The 19,381-nt window shown below is 45.5% G+C and overlaps 1 protein-coding gene across 1 annotated transcript in view; it reads left to right on the forward strand.

Moving 5' to 3' along the window:
- Positions 1-240: 240 nt before the first annotated feature.
- LOC143809715 (aldehyde dehydrogenase, mitochondrial-like) overlaps positions 241-19,381 on the forward strand; it is a 57,885-nt gene continuing 38,744 nt past the window's right edge. The window contains exons 1-2 of the mRNA XM_077292752.1: positions 241-475; positions 13,489-13,593. Coding sequence (XP_077148867.1) covers positions 347-475; positions 13,489-13,593 — 234 coding nt within the window. The 5' untranslated portion in view covers positions 241-346. The remainder of the gene's footprint in view (positions 476-13,488; positions 13,594-19,381) is intronic.

The raw sequence follows: 19,381 nt of genomic DNA on the forward strand, positions 1-19,381 counted from the left end.
GAGCCCGAGCGCTCCGGGCTGCGGCGCCTTCGCTCGGTGACAGATCGCAGAGCACTTTATATAAACACCCGCATTCCACCGCTGCACGCACTGACTGACACTCCTGTTAGCTGCGGGGAAGTTTATCTCGGGGGGAGGGGCCTTTTTCTTCATCCCATTGGTCGAGCTCAGCCCTAATCTTCGCGATGATTGGTCAGAATCCTGAACGTCTGTTCTCTGTGACAGGAGGGCGTGGTGTGTGCGGCTCCGAGTTTGCAGAAGAAGTTTCCTCCTCCGTGCTCTGTGGCGCGGGGTGACCGGACTGCAGCTGCTCTGTGCGGAGGCTGTGTGTGTACGAGGCGGCACCATGTTCCGAGCTGTGCTGGGGAGACTCTGCTCCAGGGCATCGCAGGTGCCTCTGGGGGTCCGGATCGGCAGATTTTCTGCTGCTGCCATTCCTGCCCCCAACCCTAAGCCCGACGTCCACTATAACCAGGTAATGGCCCCATGATTGTGTTGTGTATGGGCTACAGTGGGAGCCTATGGTAAATGCAGACGCTGAAATCGCTGCGATGTCGGACTAGAGGTGATCGTCCTACCGATCTCCCCTCGATTTCTCTCTGGCGCAGATCTCGGCCTCAGTCCTGCGATTTCCTGGATCTGGCAGTTGGAGTGTGGGCTCTATAGGCTGCAGTGTATACACCAGCCCTGTGCCTCTGGTGTTACATAATGGCACCGCAGTGATCGGTCGCAGCGTCGGATGTTTATCACTTTTTGCAGCCTTGAAATAATTTTTCATAGGAATGTTGTAATGATGGCGGGTGAGCTCAGCCATTACAGCGATCATTAGTATTACACAGGCGGAGTGATGGGCAGAGCCGGAGTAACAGCCACATCTGAGCCGCCATCTACACTGTGGAGATGTCCGATGGAAGAATGACTGATATTTTGTGATTTTGTTTCCTATTAAGGTATGTGCAGACGGTCCGTAAACGCTGTGGGTTGGACGCTGAGTACTTGTGCATCTTCCAACCCGCAGCGTCCAGATGTTATAACATAGTGGATGCGATTTCAAGAAAAATGGCGCAGTGCGCCCACTGAGATTTTTCCTATTGGTTCATTTTGGTCACTGTGATAGACCCTGTGACAGTGATAAAAAAAAAAATTGTAAATAACCCCCCTTCCTTTATCACCCCCTTAGTTAGGGAAAAATAATAAAATAAAGAAAATGTATTTATTTCCATTTTCCAATTAGGGTTAGAGTTGAGGTTTGGGTTAGAGTTGAGGTTTGGGTTAGAGTTGAGGTTTGGGTTAGAGTTGAGGTTTGGGTTAGAGTTGTTGGGGAGGTTTTCTTCTGTTTAGGTACATCAGGGGGTCTCCAAACGCAACATGGCCCCACCATCAAGGGAATTTTGTGTTCAAAAAGTCAAATGGTGCTCCCTCCCTTCTGAGCTCTGCCGTGCGCCCAAACAGTGGTTTACCCCCACATATGGGGCATCAGCATACTCAGGACAAATTGGACAACAACTCTTGGGGTCCAGTTTCTCGTGCTACCTTTGGGAAAATAAAAAACAATTGGGGGCTAGAAAATCATTTTTGTGGGAAACAAAGCTTTATTTTCACGGCTCTGCATTATAAACTTCTATGAAGCACTTTGGCGTTCAAAGTGCTCACCATACATCTAGATAAGCTTCTTAAGGGGGGGGGGTGTCTAGTTTCCAAAATGGGGTCACTTGTGGGGGTTTCTACTGTTTAGGCACATCAAGGGCTCTGCAAACTCAACATGACGCCCCCAGACCATTCCATCAAATTCTGCATTTCAAAACATCACTACTTTCCTTCTGAGCCCCGACGTGTGCCCAAGCAGTAGTTTTCTCCCACATATGGGGCATCAGCATACTCAGGACAAATTGGACAGCTTTTGGGGTCCATTTTCTACTGTTACCCTTGGGGAAAATAAAAAATTGGGGGCTAAAAGATCATTTTTGTGGAAAAAAAAAAAGATTTTGTATTTTCACGGCTCTACGTTATAAACTTAGGGGTTCAAAGTGCTCACCACACATCTAGATAAGTTCCTTAAGGGGTCTACTTTCCAAAATTGTGTCACTTGTGAGGGCTTTCCACTGTTTAGGCATATCAGGGGCTCTCCAAACGCAACATAGCGTCATATCTCAATTCCAGCCAATTCTGCATTGAAAAAGTCAAACGGCGCTCCTTCCCTTCTGAGCTCTGCCATGCGCTCAAACAGTGGTTTACCCCCACATATGAGGTATCTGGAGCGTATTCAGGAGAAATTGCCCAACAAATTTTGTCGTTCATTTTCTCTTTTTAAACTTGTGATAATAAAAAAAAATTGGTTCTGTAGTAAAATGTTCGTAAAAAAAAAAAATAATAATAAAAAAATAATTTTTTCATTCCACATTGCTTCAGTACCTGTGAAGCACATAAAGGGTTAATAAACTACTTAAATGTGGTTTTGAGCACCTTGAGGGGTGCACTTTTTAGATTGGTGTCACTTTTGGGTATTTTCTACCATATAGACCCCTCAGAGTGACTTTAAATGTGATGTGGTCCCTTAAAAAAAAAAAAAAATTGTTGTAAAAATGAGAAATCGTTGGTCAACGTTTAACCCTTAACTTCCTAGCAAAACAATTTTGTTTACAAAATTGTGCTGATGTAAAGTAGACAAGTGGGAAATGTTATTTGTTACCGTATAAGCCGACCCGAGTATAAGCAGACACTCCTAATTTTGCAACAAAAAACTGGGAAAACTAGGGTGGAAAATGAAGCAGCTACCGGTAAATGTAAAAAATAAAAATAGATACCAATAAAAGTAAAATTAATTGAGACATCAGTAGGTTAAGTGTTTTTGAATATGCATATGGAATCAGGAGCCCTATATAATGCTCCATACAGTTCATTATGGCCCCATAAAATGCTCTATATTAAAATATGCTCCATACAGTTCTTTATGGCCCCATAAGATGATCCATATTCAAATATGCCCCATATAATGCTCCACGCAGTTCTTTATGGCCCCATAGATGCCCCATTTAATGCTCCATGCCGCAACTGAATGATTTACAGCTACTAGCCAGCTTGATTACATGTGGGGATTCCCTAGCAACCAGGCAACCCCCACATGTACTTATGCTGGCTAACAAATGTAAATCATTCAGCTGAGGTGATGAAAACTAAATCTCCGAGCACTAAAAAATACTCGGAGGACCCCCGAGCGTGCTCGAGAAATCTCGAGTAACGCGTATATTTGCTCATCACTAATAATTATTATTTATTTATTACATATAAATGAGGCTGTAGATCTGAATCCTCTCACGGCAGCTCTATTCCTCGAACAGTACCATCTCCTCCTGCTTGACTGACAAACTACTTTGGGCAAAGGAGTCGGGCAAACTACTTGTCAGTTAAGCAGGAGCATGTGGTGCTAGACTGAAAATAGAGCTGGAGTGGCAGAGGCTTCAGATCTACAGTAGCTCTTCAGCTTCATTTCCATATCAATTCAATGCTGATTTCTCTAACACAGGAACTGACTGGCCATGTAAAGGTATTGCGGGACTTGTCTTTGAAAGAGCTGCATGTGCGTATACGCAGTTTGAGGGGTGAAATTGTGCTCCGTTTTTTCCATTGACTGAGTGAATATCCTATGACTACTACGGCTCTTACTGGAGCTTTGGACTGGCTGTAGGCAGAAGTTGCAAAAGACCTTTGATTTTAGTCAGCAGTTCGTAGTGGTTCCATCAGCATCCACTGACTATCACATGTGTGGGTGTTGGCAGGCCATTTACTTTTGTTTCCCCAGTATATGAGCAGCATCAGAGACTTCTGACTGCCTTTATCTTCCTGTGTTCACATTAAATGGAAATCAAAGGGGTCTTTCAGGTTTTAATATTTTCTGTTTAAAGAGCTGAGTTATGTCTGCTAGATTCAAATTCATAGTCACTGCTTCCATCTCCTCCATACATCCGAAATAATGGGTCACCTACCAGAAGTGGAACCTACAGCTATCAGACATTTTTTGCATCAAATTATTCCATAACTGCTTAAAAGAATACCCCCTTATAGGCCTGCTTCTTACATTGTGACTGCATTTTGCTGGGTTTTGTCTTTTATAACGTGTGGTTGACTATACTTGTGTTGCATCCCTGTTTCTGCAATGCCTTAGCGGTACACCTACTTACTGTAGTATATGACGCAATAATTTAGTTTTCACTCTTATCCCCACCCCCTCCCTCCTATGTCTGTTACCTCAGGCATTGCTGACCTCAAATTACTTGTTAGGGTAACTTTACACAGGGTGTTTTTGCTTTTTTTTTTTTTTTTCTACAGCAAAACTCGATCGTCTTGGCAGGAAAGAATCTGCGTCAAAAACGCAGGTTTAGGTGCGTTTTTGGTGTTTTTTTTGTTGTTGCATATTTGGTGCGTGTTTTTTTTTCTTTGTCCATGCTAATGTCCTTGACTTTTCAGCAGCAAATAATGATACCTGCGTCTTTGCTGCATTTTTTTTCAACACCCATTCAAGTCAATGGGTAAAAAACGCTGAAAGAAGTGACATGCTCTATGTCCAAAAAACGCAGCAAAGCACAAAATGCTGATCACACAAAAAAAAACAATGTGTGCATGAGATTTATGAAATCTCATAGACTTTGCTGGTACTGTAAAAAGCAGCTGAAAATTAGCATAAATAAAACAGCAAAAAACGCCCTGTGTGAACTTACCCTTATAGTGAGCCAGGATCCTTTTATGAAATTGTTATATTTGCGTCAAAATGAGGGTGGCTCAATAAAGCACACCCTTAGGGTATGTGTCCACGTTCAGGAAACGCTGAGTTTTTGACGCAGCGTTGAGCAGCATGCATAAAAAACGCAGCGTCCAGATGTTACAGCATAGTGGAGGGGATTTCTTGAAATCCTGTCTCCACTATGCAGTAAAAGACGCATGCGGCACACCCGAGAAGACTCACATGCGGCACGTCTTTTAAGAACGCAGCATGTCCTTACATTGCAGAAAAAACTCAAGGACAATGCAGGTGACCTGCCAGTGACCTCAGGTGCAGATTTGGTCAGGATTTTACCTGCATAAAATCCTAACCAAATCCTGAAGCAATCCTGAACGTGGACACATACCCTTAAACTAATACTTTTGTTGGTTTATTTGAATTTATGGCAACATTCAGTCCTTTTTGGAAAGTAGACTATCAGCATGGCACATCTAGATTTGGCAATCGTTGCCCACTCTTCCTTGCAATAGAGCTCCAAATTCTTCAGGTTGTGAAGGCATCTCCTGTCCGCAGCCCTCTTCAGGTCAACTTGCAGATATTTTTTTGTTTTGTCCAGGTCTGGGCTATTCTTAAATTTTAATATTTTTCTGATGAAGCCATTCTTTTATTGATTTGGAGGTATTCTTAGGGTCTCGTTGAAATGTAAAATTTCTCTTTAGTTTTTAACAGACTTTAAGGTTTTGTTGCAAATTTTACAATTTTTTTTATTTCTAACTGTTCATAATCTCCTCTACCTTGATTAAAACCTCAGATCCAGCTGATAAAAACAGTCCCAAAGCATAACATTGCTTCCACCATGCTTCATTATGGGTATGGAGTTCTTTTGGTGATAGTGTTGGCTTTGCAAACATGCCTTTTGCATTTATGGACGAAGAGTTGAAACTTGTTCATAATTCAAAACGTGTTATAAAAACATAACACGTTTTCCCATATGCTTTTCGCAGACTTACTGTAGGTTTTGGTAATACCTAGCTGGGCTTGGTTGTTTTTCTAATAATAATAATCTTTATTTTTATATAGCGCTAACACATTCTGCAGCGCTTTACAATTTGAACACATTGTCATCGCTGGGGCTCACAATCTATGTAAGAAAAGGCTTCTGTATTGCCCCCCTACACCACAGGCCAGAAATATGAATAATACAAGAGATTATCGACACATGCAATACACAACCAGTACTTAACAGAAATTCCTGCAGCTCCTTTAAAGGGAACCTGTCACCCCCCCAGTCGTTTCAAACTAAAAGAGCCACCTTGTGCAGCAGTAATGCTGCATTCTGACAAGGTGGCTCTTTTAGTTCTGGGTGCTGTAACTGCCGAAATAATCAGTTTTGTTATTTGTCCAAAATACCTTTTTTTTCAGTCAAGGAGGCAGGCCTTTCCCTCCTGCTGCAGACGCCACACAGCCGTCCCTCAAATCTTCTTGGCGCCGCCTCCTCACCGCTGTTTTGAAATGATGCGGCGCCAGCGCTCTTTTCTCCTGCCTTGGGCAGGCGCAGTGAGCGCTGCCCGTCTGTCCTCTGTGCGTACGTCCGCCCTGCCTGTGAATCCCAGCCCCGCAGTGTCTTATGATTTATTCATACTACAGGGCTGGGATTCCTGGGCATGCGCACTGCGTGTCTAAGCCTCTCACCCTCTCCCACTGCCTGCTACACGCACGCACGCACGCTACACACACACACGCGCACGCTACACACACACACACATGCACGCTACGCACGCACGCTACGCACGCACGCTACACACACACGCACGCTACACACACACGCACGCTACACACACGCACGCTACACACGCACGCTACACACACACGCACGCTACACACACGCACGCTACACACACACGCACGCTACACACACACGCACGCTACACACACGCACGCTACACACACGCACGCTACACACGCACGCTACACACACACGCACGCTACACACACGCACGCTACACACACGCACGCTACACACACGCACGCTACACACACGCACGCTACACACACACACGCACGCTACACACACACACGCACGCTACACACACACGCACGCTACACACACACACACGCACGCTACACACACACACGCACGCTACACACACACACGCACGCTACACACACACACGCACGCTACACACACACGCACGCTACACACACACGCACGCTACACACACACGCACGCTACACACACACGCACGCTACACGCACGCACGCTACACGCACGCACGCTACACACACGCACGCTACACACACACGCACGCTACACACACACACACACGCACGCTACACGCACGCTGCACGCACGCTACACACGCACGCTACACACACGCACGCTACACACACGCACGCTACACACACGCACGCTACACACACGCACGCTACACACACGCACGCTACACACGCACGCTACACACACGCACGCTACACACACACGCACGCTACACACGCACGCTACACACACACGCACGCTACACACACACGCACGCTACACACGCACGCTACACACACGCACGCTACACGCACGCACGCTACACGCACGCACGCTACACACACGCACGCTACACACACGCACGCTACACACATGCACGCTACACACACACGCACGCTACACACATGCACGCTACACACACACACACACACACGCGCACGCTACACACACACACGCACGCTACACACACGCACGCTACACACACGCACGCTACACACACGCACGTTACACACACGCACGCTACACACACGCACGCTACACACACGCACGCTACACACACGCACGCTACACACACGCGCACGCTACACACACGCGCACGCTACACACCCGCACGCACGCTACACACCCGCACGCACGCTACACACCCGCACGCACGCTACACACCCGCACGCACGCTACACACCCACGCACGCTACACACCCACGCACGCTACACACCCACGCACGCTACGCACGCACGCTACACACGCACGCTACACACGCACGCTACACACACACACACACAGACACACCCCAGCTGTGAGGATTTGGCAAGGTTCCAGGCGATTGCACGGAGGAGGGATCACCTAAGGATGCACACGCTGTAGCAGGCGGTGGGAGAGAAGAGGAGAAGAGCGCAGGCGCCGCATCATTTCAAAACAGCGCTGAGGAGGCGGCGCCCGGCGCCAAGAAGATGTGAGTGACGGCTGTGTGGCGTCTGCAGCAGGGGGGGAAACGCCTGCCTCCAGGACTGAAGAAAAGGTATTTTTGGACAAATTATAAAACTGATTATGTTGGCAGTTACAGCACCCAGAACTCAAAGAGCCACCTTGTCAGAATGCAGCATTACTGCTGCACAAGGTGGCTCTTTTAGTTTCAAACGCCTGGGGGGGGGGGGGGTGACAGGTTCCCTCTTTTGATTTCGACTAGTTTCTTTTTTTTTTTTGTTTACTTTTAGTCATATATACAGCCTAGTGAAAAGCAGGTATTTGTGTATATTTTTAGCTCTGATGCTTGCTTTGCATGTTGCACCCCGTATTGCAGATCGAGGAAATCTGTCAACAAAGAAATAAAATGGTATTTACCTACAGCCACAGTGGAAATCTGCGGGTAACTACTGTTTTAAAGGTGCAGCATTCTAATTGGAAATCACTTCCAGCCATCATGGTGATGTAGGAGGCTGTAACAATCACTGCTCACTACACAAAGAGCATGCTGTTCTCCCGCCCACCATTCCTTGATTGACACCCTGCTCTGTAGTGGGTTTGCAGAGCAGGAAATTGATGGACTTCAGCATGCTCACTGTGTAACAAGCAGTGACTGTAAGCTCCCTGCACCGCCATGATGACTGGAAGCGTAGGCTTGAAATCTAGTATTTACCCGCAGATTACCAATATAGATGGAGGTAAATACCATTTTTGTTTGTTTTTTTTCTGACAGACTAACTTTTTAAAACCCTAAATGTTTGATTAGGGGAGTAACTGGGAAAGGCTGGCCCCATAGCAATCTTTGAGTGGGTCCCCAAATTTCTAGATGTTGGAGAGTGACATGAATGCATCTTCTTCTGTAAGCATGAACATGTTTGTCTTCTGGTCCCAACACCCCGCTCCCAACTAAAGACCATATCGTCATACACAGTTGCAAAAATCCTTCCAGATTTATAGTTTTGGCAGGAAATAATAAATCAAGCAACATTGGAAAGGACTTTCAGAAGTGATTTCTGGGAATTTAAAAGCTGAATAAAGGCTAACAAACTGTTGCTCATACTATAAAACGTCACCAGCCAACTCTGTTCTCCCAGAGGACACCGTACACAGTACTGGTAACACCACCGGTTCCTGGAGGTACTGGATGCGCCACATAGTGCCAAAATATTCTACAATTCAGAGTATATTTGTCTAAGAAGGTCCCCAATCACCGACTGGAAGGTGGCACCCTAGCAGCACCCACCTGATTGTTCGCCACAAACTGTGACAGACAAATGACTGACCATAAAAATCAGTGCAGCTGTCGCTCCATTATTTAGTCTGACAGGTTTGTATAACCAAGCTGGTAAAACAGCCTTTGAACCAATAGCCGAAAAACTTGTCTCTAATCTGCTGTTCATCTCCAAACTTCAGGAATGTTTGATGTAATCTTACCCATGATCTGGTTTATGCCCTCCACAGAAACTGCTCTTGTTCAAAGGGAACCTGTTCTAACCAAGCAGATCAACACAATCACTGTAGCGTGCATGCGCTGACTTTATCTACTGGTCATTGGCGCTCTTTGGCCTTTCTCCGCCTGCGCAGTGCACTACTTTTCTCTGTGGAGGGAAGTTCACCTGTACAGGAATACAATGGGGGACACAGTGTAGGACATGTGTCGCGTATGAAGCAGGGAAAAAGGATGGCGATAAGAGAGGAGGCGCTGGATCAAGACCAGAGAACTGCACAATGCCGTCTGTGGGTATAATAAAAGCTCTTTTTTGTTCCTTGCAGAGCGGCTTGTGGACAAATACATGTATACAGCATACTAGAATGCTGTAATAGAGGGCTGAAGGATGCTGACCCCATTTTTTATGAGGAAAATGAATCCCCATATGTCACCCCAAATGCTCGTCCAGAGCAAAATGACCAGAGTTGCACAAGAAAAATGAAGAATAAATTACAATTTTATTGAAAATTCCAAGACACACATACAAAAATTAAATAAAAGCAAATGCCTCAATAGTGATTGGCTGGGGACACCCAATGAATATCAAGAAGGTTATGCATAGACTAATTGTGTTAATATGTTAGCAGTTTGAGTATAAATTCCATGTAGTGCCTCTAAATATTGAATAATTATTTAAAGTGCGGTGCTTGTAATGGAAGTTAGCAGCAGCGAAATATATGAATGAAGTGCATATAGATCTATCTGGGGACTCCTATTGTGTGCTAGATTAACTGTCACTGGTGCAAGTTCTTTAGGGCAGTTTTTCTCAACTCCAGTCCTCAAGAGCCACCAACAGGTCAAGTTTTCAGGATATCCTTAGTATTGCACAGGTGATAATTTCATCACCTGCTCAAGCATTAACTCTATCACCTATGTAATACTAAGGAAATCCTGAAAACATGACCTGTTGGTGGGTCTTGAGGACTGGAGTTGAGAAACACTGCTGTAGGGCATCATACCACAATCCATGAATCTGCTACATTTCCATTATAATAGGGCAGTTGCCTGTAGTCATTACCTTCAATATATATGGAATGTCCTAGCCAGCGTTCATCAACCCCGACACGCGTTTCGTCCTCACTTCATCAACATGCATTTTTACTTGTGGAATTTTCGAGGCAATGGGGAAACTGCTCTTTGTGTACACGCAAGAGAAATTGACATGCTGCAGATTTGAAAAAAGCACCGCAGGTCAGTTTATGCAGCGTTAAAAAGAAGTAGAGTGGGCTTGAGATTTCTATAAATCCCATTCATCCCATCTTGCTAGAACTGTAAGACGCTGCATTTTTGATTCAGCAAAAGCACACCATCAGAACATGTACTGAAGGCTCATCCTGGGAACATAGCCTTTTGGCGCCTAAGAAGGGTGGATTTAGATGGAAAACAAGTAGGTGGAAAATGCTCTTAAATGTTTGGCCATGCCAAGGGTGCATCGAGCGCTTAGTGAGCAGGGAACTGGCAAAGTGATTCCTGGTTAGCAGTAGATAACAACCACACAATGGATGAAAAGTCTGAGGTTGGGCACCCCAACGCAGGTGAACGTATGTGAGGAAATTACCTTCTTCCTTCCTGACAGTTTTTAAGTTTGGCGTAAAAGTGTAGACCACTTTGAGTTAGGGCTGTGGGCAGGTACGGACTGGGGCTGAAATTCAGTCCTGGCATTTGAAATCGCACAGGCCCATGTTGTCCCTGTCCCCATGAACCAGATGGGATATGTTACTAATATTACCCTGGATGGAGAAATGGAAGATTTTTTACAAGACCAATATTTCTAATGATACCTGTGGCCTGCAGGGGTAAGTGACTGAGTCAGCGACTTTGTGCTTCGCCACAACTCTTAACAGTATGGGTGTCTTGAGAACAGAAATTCTGTTAACAATGTAGCAGACAAGGCAGCCCTTGGCCAGACAGGCCCTTCTGGCATTTGCCAGATGGCCAGTCTGGCCCTGGCTGTGGGGTAAGCAGGGTCGGACTTTTGAATCCATGAAAGTATTTATCCGCAGAACTTGAATTTATGTTAGTAGGGAATGAGGCTGAGAGCTAGAGGAACAAAGCTTTGGGTCTATTGAAAACAAAACTTTGGGGAAATGTCGAGCTCCATCAGACACATGAGATGAATAGAAAATTTGAAAAACTTGTCAAAACATTTGACAGTCTGCAGGGTTTTTATTCTGCTTGTGAATTTTTATTTAATTTGTTTTATAGTTTTCTTCTGGCAGTATAAAAAGTGTGAGGATACTAAAGGTATTCGTCCGGGCTCATGAGTTTGATTGTCTAATCTTCGAATAGGTAATCTGTATCAGATCACTGATCGCAGTTTACATCCTGCTGCCACTGAAGATAACAGCTGAACAGCCAGAACTGCACATATCCGTTCACTGTGTAGTTGCCGAGCACTACAATTCGACTATTAAGCTGGGTGCACACGATCCGGAAGTAGCAGCGCTTTGGATGCAGCGCATGTTACCTACATCCAAAGTGCTGCCGTCTATTGGACACAGGTGAATCCACATGGGATCACTGAACTGTGAAGATTCACAGCGTCCAATACAGTCAATGGGTGAAATTTCTCTTGCCGACACTAGCGTCTCCTCAAGATAAATTGACATGCTACAGTTTGGAAAGGCGCACTGCATGTCCGTCTCTGAGTGATCCGCAGGTGTCTGTGGTTGCCTAGTGGGCATGGGATTTCTTGAAATCCCATCCACTATGCTGTAACATCTGGACGCTGCGGATTTGACTCTGCATAAGTACGCAGCATCCAACCTGCAGCAACTTCAGATCGTGTTCATATATCCTTTTACAATTCAAGAGCTATAAACAGCTGATTGATTGGGGATGGTAATTGTTGGACCCCAAAAGGAATGACTTATGACAAATCCTTAGAGATAATCATTATCATAAGCCTGGAGAACCTTTTAAAAGGAGTATTGTGATGGTGGTCTCGCAAGCCGAGTGTGAGTATCCTTTTAGAAAATCTACTCAGATGAATATAGTGTGTTTTATTTTATTTAAAATTTAACCCCTTAGCAACCACTAATACATCTTTTTACTGACCGGAGATATACAGGAATATGACTTGGGGTGGCTACCTGCCACAAACTCATCAAATGTTCTCTATACAATATACACAATAATACAACATACTGTTTTGTTTTGTTTTCTTCATCAAGATTGACCTGTTCAGAGGTTAGCAACATTTTAGTGGTAAATATACGTTTTGTAAATTTCCTTGGGGGGGGGGGGGGGGGGCTTCTAAATGTTTTAAGCCTTCTAACAAAAAAAAGAGGTGTCTTATAAATGCTGTTGATATGTTATGTGGTCTGACTATCTGGATTAATGGTATAAGCATTTTTATTTATTTATTTATCAAATGTCTATTTGCATAAATAAACGCAAAACATATTTACCTAAATTTACCACGCTACTTTCACATTAGCGTTGTGCACTGCACGTCGCAATGCGACGTTGTGGCCCACCGACGCATACTGTGGAAGCGCCGCACAATGGGGGCAGTGGATGCTGTTTTTCAACGCATCCGCTGCCCCATTGTGAGGTGCGGGGAGGAGGGGGCGGAGTTCCGGCCGCGCATGCGCGGTCGGAAATGCTGCACACGACGCACCAAAAAACGTTACATGCAACGTTTTTTGGTGGCGACGGTCCGACGCAACCGTCGCACGACGGTTGCGACGTGTGACAATGCGTCACACTGCGTCGCTAATACAAGTCTATGGAGAAAAAACGCATCCTGCAAGCAATTTTGCAGGATGCGTTTTTTCTGTAAAACGACACATAGCGACGTGCAGTGCACGACGCTAGTGTGAAAGTAGCCTAATGTATCACAAAGAAATGTTTTCAAAATCACTGGTATACGTTTTAACATTTCAGAGTTATTGCCGCGTAAAGTGACACGTCAGACTTGAAAAATTTTACTTTGTCACAAAGGGGTTAAAAGCTAATATTCAAAGATGAGCTTTACTCCTCATTAAACAGATGAATACCGTTTAATATTAAATATCTGATTTGGGGGACTTGTAAAATATTAAGATTTCTCTTTTCAGCTCTTCATAAACAATGAGTTTCAAAATGCCGCCAGCAAGAAGACTTTCCCTACAATCAATCCTTCCACTGGAGAGGTCATCTGTCACGTTGCAGAGGCTGATAAGGTAACTGGTTAATGCACATTGTTGAAATGGCAGATAATAATACATGTTTGTTGTTTTTTTTCTCCAGAAAGAAAGCTAATTGACAGCATCACAAAAGCAGTAAATAAACACCCACCTTATAGGAACGAGTCATTTAGTAACCTTTTTCTATTCTCTTCTATTCTCTTCTCTTAATACATTTTAATATCCCGTAGTGCTGCCAGTACCTGTGGGCACATCAGGCATGCCAGCGTTCTTTAGACTGTATGTTATCAGGTTTTCTTGATAAGTCTGATGCTACTACTTTTACTGCTAGAAGGTGACACAGAGCTGTTTGGTGCATGGACCGAGTCCCGTATTTTTATGCAATCATCGCTTCACTTCATCCCATCAATTGTTGGATTAATATCTTGTTGTAAAGATGTGGCCCTATACATTAGACAAATGTTAACTGGACCAACCAAATTTTCTCATGACTCGCCAACCAATGTTCGGTTATGTGCCCCGACTAACCACCAATGGGAGATGTTAAAAATAAACACTCCACCGCCACTAAAATGTCATCTACACAACTTCCTGGATAACCCTTCAAGCTATGTGCACACGTAGGAAGGGTCCTCTGCGGGTTCTCCCCCAGCGGATTTGATAAATCTGCAGGGCAAAACCGCTGCGGTTATCCCTGCAGATTTATCGCGGTTTGTCTTGCGGTTTCCGCTGCGGGTTTACTCCTGCACTTGTTTTACTATTGATGCTGCATATGCAGCATCAATAGTAAAAAAGATCTAATGTTAAAAATAATTAAAAAATGGTTATACTCACCCTCCGACGTCCCGATCTTCTCGGCTCTGCACGCGGTGGTCCGGTTCCAAAGATGCTATGCGAGAAGGACCTTCATGACGTCACGGTCATGTGACCGCGACGTCATCGCAGGTCTTGCTCGCATAGCAACCCTGCGACCGGACGGCCGCGTTCCGCGCTGAGAGGCGGGAAGACTCCGGGGCCATCAGAAGGTGAGTATATTATTTTTTTTTTATTATTTTAATTCTTTTTTTTTTTTACTCAAATATGGTTCCCAGGGCCTGGAGGAGAGTCTCCTCTCCTCCACCCCGGGTACCATCCGCACATGATCCGCTTACTTCCCGCATGGTGGGCATAGCCACATAGCCACATGCGGGAAGTAAGCGGATCAATGCATTACTATGTGTGCAGAATCGCCGCGATTCCGCACAAAGAAGTGACATGCTGTGGATTGTAAACCGCTGCTTTCCCGCGCGGTTTTTTCCGCAGCATGTGCACAGCATTTTCGGTTTCCCATAGGTTTACATTGAACTGTAAACTCATGGGAAACTGCTGCGGATCCGCAGAAAAATCCGCAACGTGTGCACATACCCTCAGTCTGTGTGGGGATTTCCCATTCCAGGTCTACAGTCTTGTGTTTGGGCCTTTGCTGTCCACTTCAGCATTCTGTGGTACTTGGTAGTCTTGGGCCACGTGCACACGTTAAGTATTTGAGGTTTTTGTTTACCTCAGTTTTTATAAGCCAAAACCAGATGTGGAACAATCAGAGGAAATGTATAAGGCTGGGTTCACATTGCGTTAATGGGTGATCGCTAACGGACAGCGTTGCACGGCGAAAATGTCGCAATTAACGCCGTGCAACGGGTCCGTTAGCGCACCCATTGACAGCAATGTTAATTTCGCCAGCAGCGCATCACTAGCGCGTGCCTTTTTCGGCTCGCGCTAGTGATGTGCCGTTCTTCTGTGACGCGCCTCGGACGCTGCTTGCGCCCGAGGTCCGTTCCCCGCTCTCGCAGATCGGGGATCTGCGAGAGCGGGGACGTTAACGCGACCCCGAAACGCGATCCATAAAAATACATTGCGTTAGCGCAATCCGCTAGCGCTAGACGGATTGCCCTAACGCAATGTGAACCTAGCCTAATAGAAACATGTCACCACTTCTGCATTTATCACCCACTCCCGGTATTGGCTTACAAATACTGAGGTAAACTACTCTATGGGTGCACATGGCCTTATTGCAAGGATTCATCTGGATATCCTATTTATTCTGGACAGTGTAATTTAGTCCAATTTTTATCAGTGTTTTCTTGAGTCCAGGTCTTTTATTAAACAAACCTGAAAATCGGACAGGTCTAAGCTAGGATGCAACTAGAATGGCATATTAGTACTGTTTGACTTTTTTTTTTTTTTTTTTTTTTTCCCCCACTTGATCTCCGAAAAATCTAGGATATGTGAACATGGCTATAGACTATGAGAATGCAATCTTTCCTTGAGAATCATGGATAAAAAAGTTATGAGAATCGCAAGTGTTTGAGCCCTTACTGGGATACCAACCAAACTGTCGGTATATACACTGTGTTCCAAATTATTATGCAAATAATATTTCCTCATATTTTCTCTAAATTACCTATCTGAATTGCAGTCATTGTTATTTTCCAGTCATCTACTATTCTAGTATAATTGCAATGTTTTGGAACAAACTGCCTATGAAAACAGTATCTTTTAAAAAAAAATAAACACTCAAAATGCATATTCCAAATTATTATGCACAGCCGAGTTTTCAACCTTTTTTTTTATTTTTTTTTTTATTTTGAACAAAAAAATGGTCAATTGTGAAGTTATAAGCATTATCAGCTTATTACAAAATGAAATCAAACAGTTTTCAAGTGAAAACTTTATGCTAGGTGATGTTACGTTTGCACATAGGACCCCTTGTTGGAAAGAAGCTTCTGAACTCTCTCGTCTATTGAATTTGTCAGTTTTTGGATGGTTTCTGCTTCAATTGTTTTGCATGTGGACAGAATACCCTCCCAGAGCTGTTGCTTAGATGTGAACTGCCTCCCGCCATCATAGACACTCCTTTTGATGATGCTCCAGAGGTTCTCTATGGGGTTGAGGTCAGGGGAAGATGGTGGCCACACCATAAGTTTGTCCTCTTTTATGCCCATAGCAGCCAGAGATGCCGATGTGTTTTCTGCAGCATGAGACGGTGCATTATCCTGCATGAAAATGATCTTGCTGCGGAAAGCACGGTTCTTCCTCTTGAACCATGGCAGGAAGTGTTTTAGAAACTCCACATAGATTATGGAGTTCATCTTTACCCCTTCAGGGATCATAAAGGGGCCGACAATCTCTCTCTCCATGATTCCAGCCCAAAACATTACTCCACCTCCTCCTTGTTGGCGCCTTAGCCGTGTTTTCATGGGGTGTCCATCAACCAGCCATCCTCCACTCCATCCATCTAGACCATCAAGCGTTGCACGGCACTCATCTGTGAACATAACAGTTTGGAAGTCAGTCTTCATGTATCGTTTGGCCCACTGGAGCCGTTTCTGCTTGTGTGCAGTGGATAGAGGTGGTCGACAGAATGGCTTACGCACAGCTGCAAACCTCTGAAGGACCCTGCATCTTGTTGTTCTGGGGATGTTGGAGGCACCAGCAGCTTCAAAAACTTGTCTGCTGCTATGACAAGGCATTTTTGCAGCTGCTCTTTTAACCTTACACAATTGCCTGTTGGAAAGAGTCCTCAATTTTTCCTTATCAGCACGCACAAGTGTGTGCTGGGAATCGGCTACATACTTCTTGATTGTGCGATGATCACGATGAAGTGTCTTGGCAATGTTGATTGTAGTTATGCCTTGACCTAAATACTCCACAATTTGTTGCTTCTCAACCGCCGACACATCCTTTTTCTTTCCCATTTTGGCAAAAAATGTAGGCTGCTTAATAATGTGGAACAGCCTTCTGAAGTAGTCTTGCCTTTATTTGGACACACCTGCCAAACTAATTTGCACAGGTATCTGCAATTGCTTTCAGTGATATAAAGATCCCTGACACACATCACCATCAATGAGTTTAAATGACAAACAAAAAAATTCTAACCTTATCACTCCTAAACTCTTTGTGCATAATAATTTGGAACACAGTGTATTTATTTCCTAATGATAAACAAGATAATTGTTATCCAACATACTCAGTTTGCAAACTTCTAGCCCTTCCTTTAGTTAAAGGCAACCTGTCTGCAGGTTTTTAGACCCCAAAGTAAAGTCATCACAGTAATGGAGATTACTTCCATATCTTCATATTACAAATCGATGTTTCCATTGTCTTTTAATCCTGTGAACTCATATGCAAATGAGCTCACAAGTGCATTGGCTTGGTCTGCACTTACAGCTCGCCGGCTTCCTCACAGGTCACTCTTCTCTGTGACCTGCTCCCCCTGGCCGATATCTCATTGCAAGAGCCAGGATATCCATCTGTGCACACATCCCCAGGAATGATCATGTCTACGCACGCAAAAGGTTTTTTCCATCATACATGACGGTACCACGAGAGAGGGGATCTGCCCATCAAGGACAGGAAACCTTCAAGATAAAAGGGGCGGCTCCTCTCTCCACATCAGTTGGTTTCCTGTCCTTGACGGGGAACCCTCAAGATGAAGACTTCTGATGAAGACAGAAGAGGATGCCTGGGCCTGGGTCGGGTGGATTTGGGCAGGCGCTGGTCTGCTGCACCCGTCACCAGGTACCGGTAGTCGCCTCGGGGGTCATGTATTCCATGCCCCCCCTAGTAAGGCCCTCGGAGGTTTTGGGGCCCTCCCTGTCGAGCATTAAGAGCAGGTCTCCCCCCTTTCCCCTCCTCCCTGGCGGTACCTGAAGCTACACAGAGCGGTATGGAGCGGTGTCCGGAGCACTGAGAGAGCATATGGACGCTGAGAGTAAGTGCTGCGCTGCCTTCCTGAACATCTATGGCGTGGACACTCCCGGAAGCTCCAGCCGGCGCCAGGTACCCGGGAATGGAGGTACGTGCGTGTGCACAATACCCGGCAGCAGCACTCGGAACGTTTGATGCGGGCAGAAGGGCAGGGGGGCAAAATCTTAGGCGCGCACCGGAAGCAAAGGCCGGGTGCGCGCCTGGAAGTAAAGCGCGCATAGGTGCTGAAGGGGCGTGCACCAGAGATAATAGCCGTGTGCACGCGCAGGACCCGGCGGCAGCACTCTGGGCAGGATCAACCAGGTGAATGGTGGATCTGATAGCGCTCACCGGAAGTGGTTGCCGGGTGCGCGCTCTGGCATAATTATACAGCGCAGGCGTTGCGCTATCGGCCAGCAGTTGCAGGATCAACCAGGTGATTGATTGCACCTAGGAGCACCGGAAGTGGTGCAGGCACGATCAGCCAGGTAATCAAATCATGACAGGTGCGCACATGCACCTGACTACTGAAGCGACCTGTAATGGCAGGATCAACCAGGTGATCCATAAAAAAAAAAAAGAGGAAGTGAATCTATTTAAACGGACCAGAAGTGCTGCCCTATGTCACTAAACCAGGCCAGGTTGAGGGTGACTACTCTTGTTACGTGGTAGTGTGTATGATGAAGAGCTTTTCACCAGAACATTTAATGCCACAGCAAGAGGTGCAGGAGAGGCAGTCTCGCTCAAGTGAGAAGAGCCAGACCCGCCATGGCAGCAGCAGAAGCCGCTCGGACAGCGTACGGACGGATCGCCATACCAGGGAGGGGTCCCTGGTCTCATTGGGAGACACAGAGAAAACCAGCCAACCTCCGGATCCGGTACCCGTACTTTGAAAGCGTCCGAGTGGTGAGTGAACTGCGAGAAAGTCCAGCACGCTAATGTCTGTTCTTTTCTCTTCTCTTATCTCAGTCTCTCCCCTCTTTTCTTACATACATTTGGGGGGGGGGTGGAGTATAGGAAGTCCCCAAGAAGTATAAATCAAAGGCTAAAAACAAGGAATGTCCCTTATGCAGAAAAGCGTTAAAACCATCCTGGAATA

This window comes from Ranitomeya variabilis, chromosome 1 (genome assembly GCF_051348905.1).
Source record: "Ranitomeya variabilis isolate aRanVar5 chromosome 1, aRanVar5.hap1, whole genome shotgun sequence".
Classification (NCBI taxonomy): Eukaryota; Metazoa; Chordata; class Amphibia; order Anura; family Dendrobatidae; genus Ranitomeya; species Ranitomeya variabilis.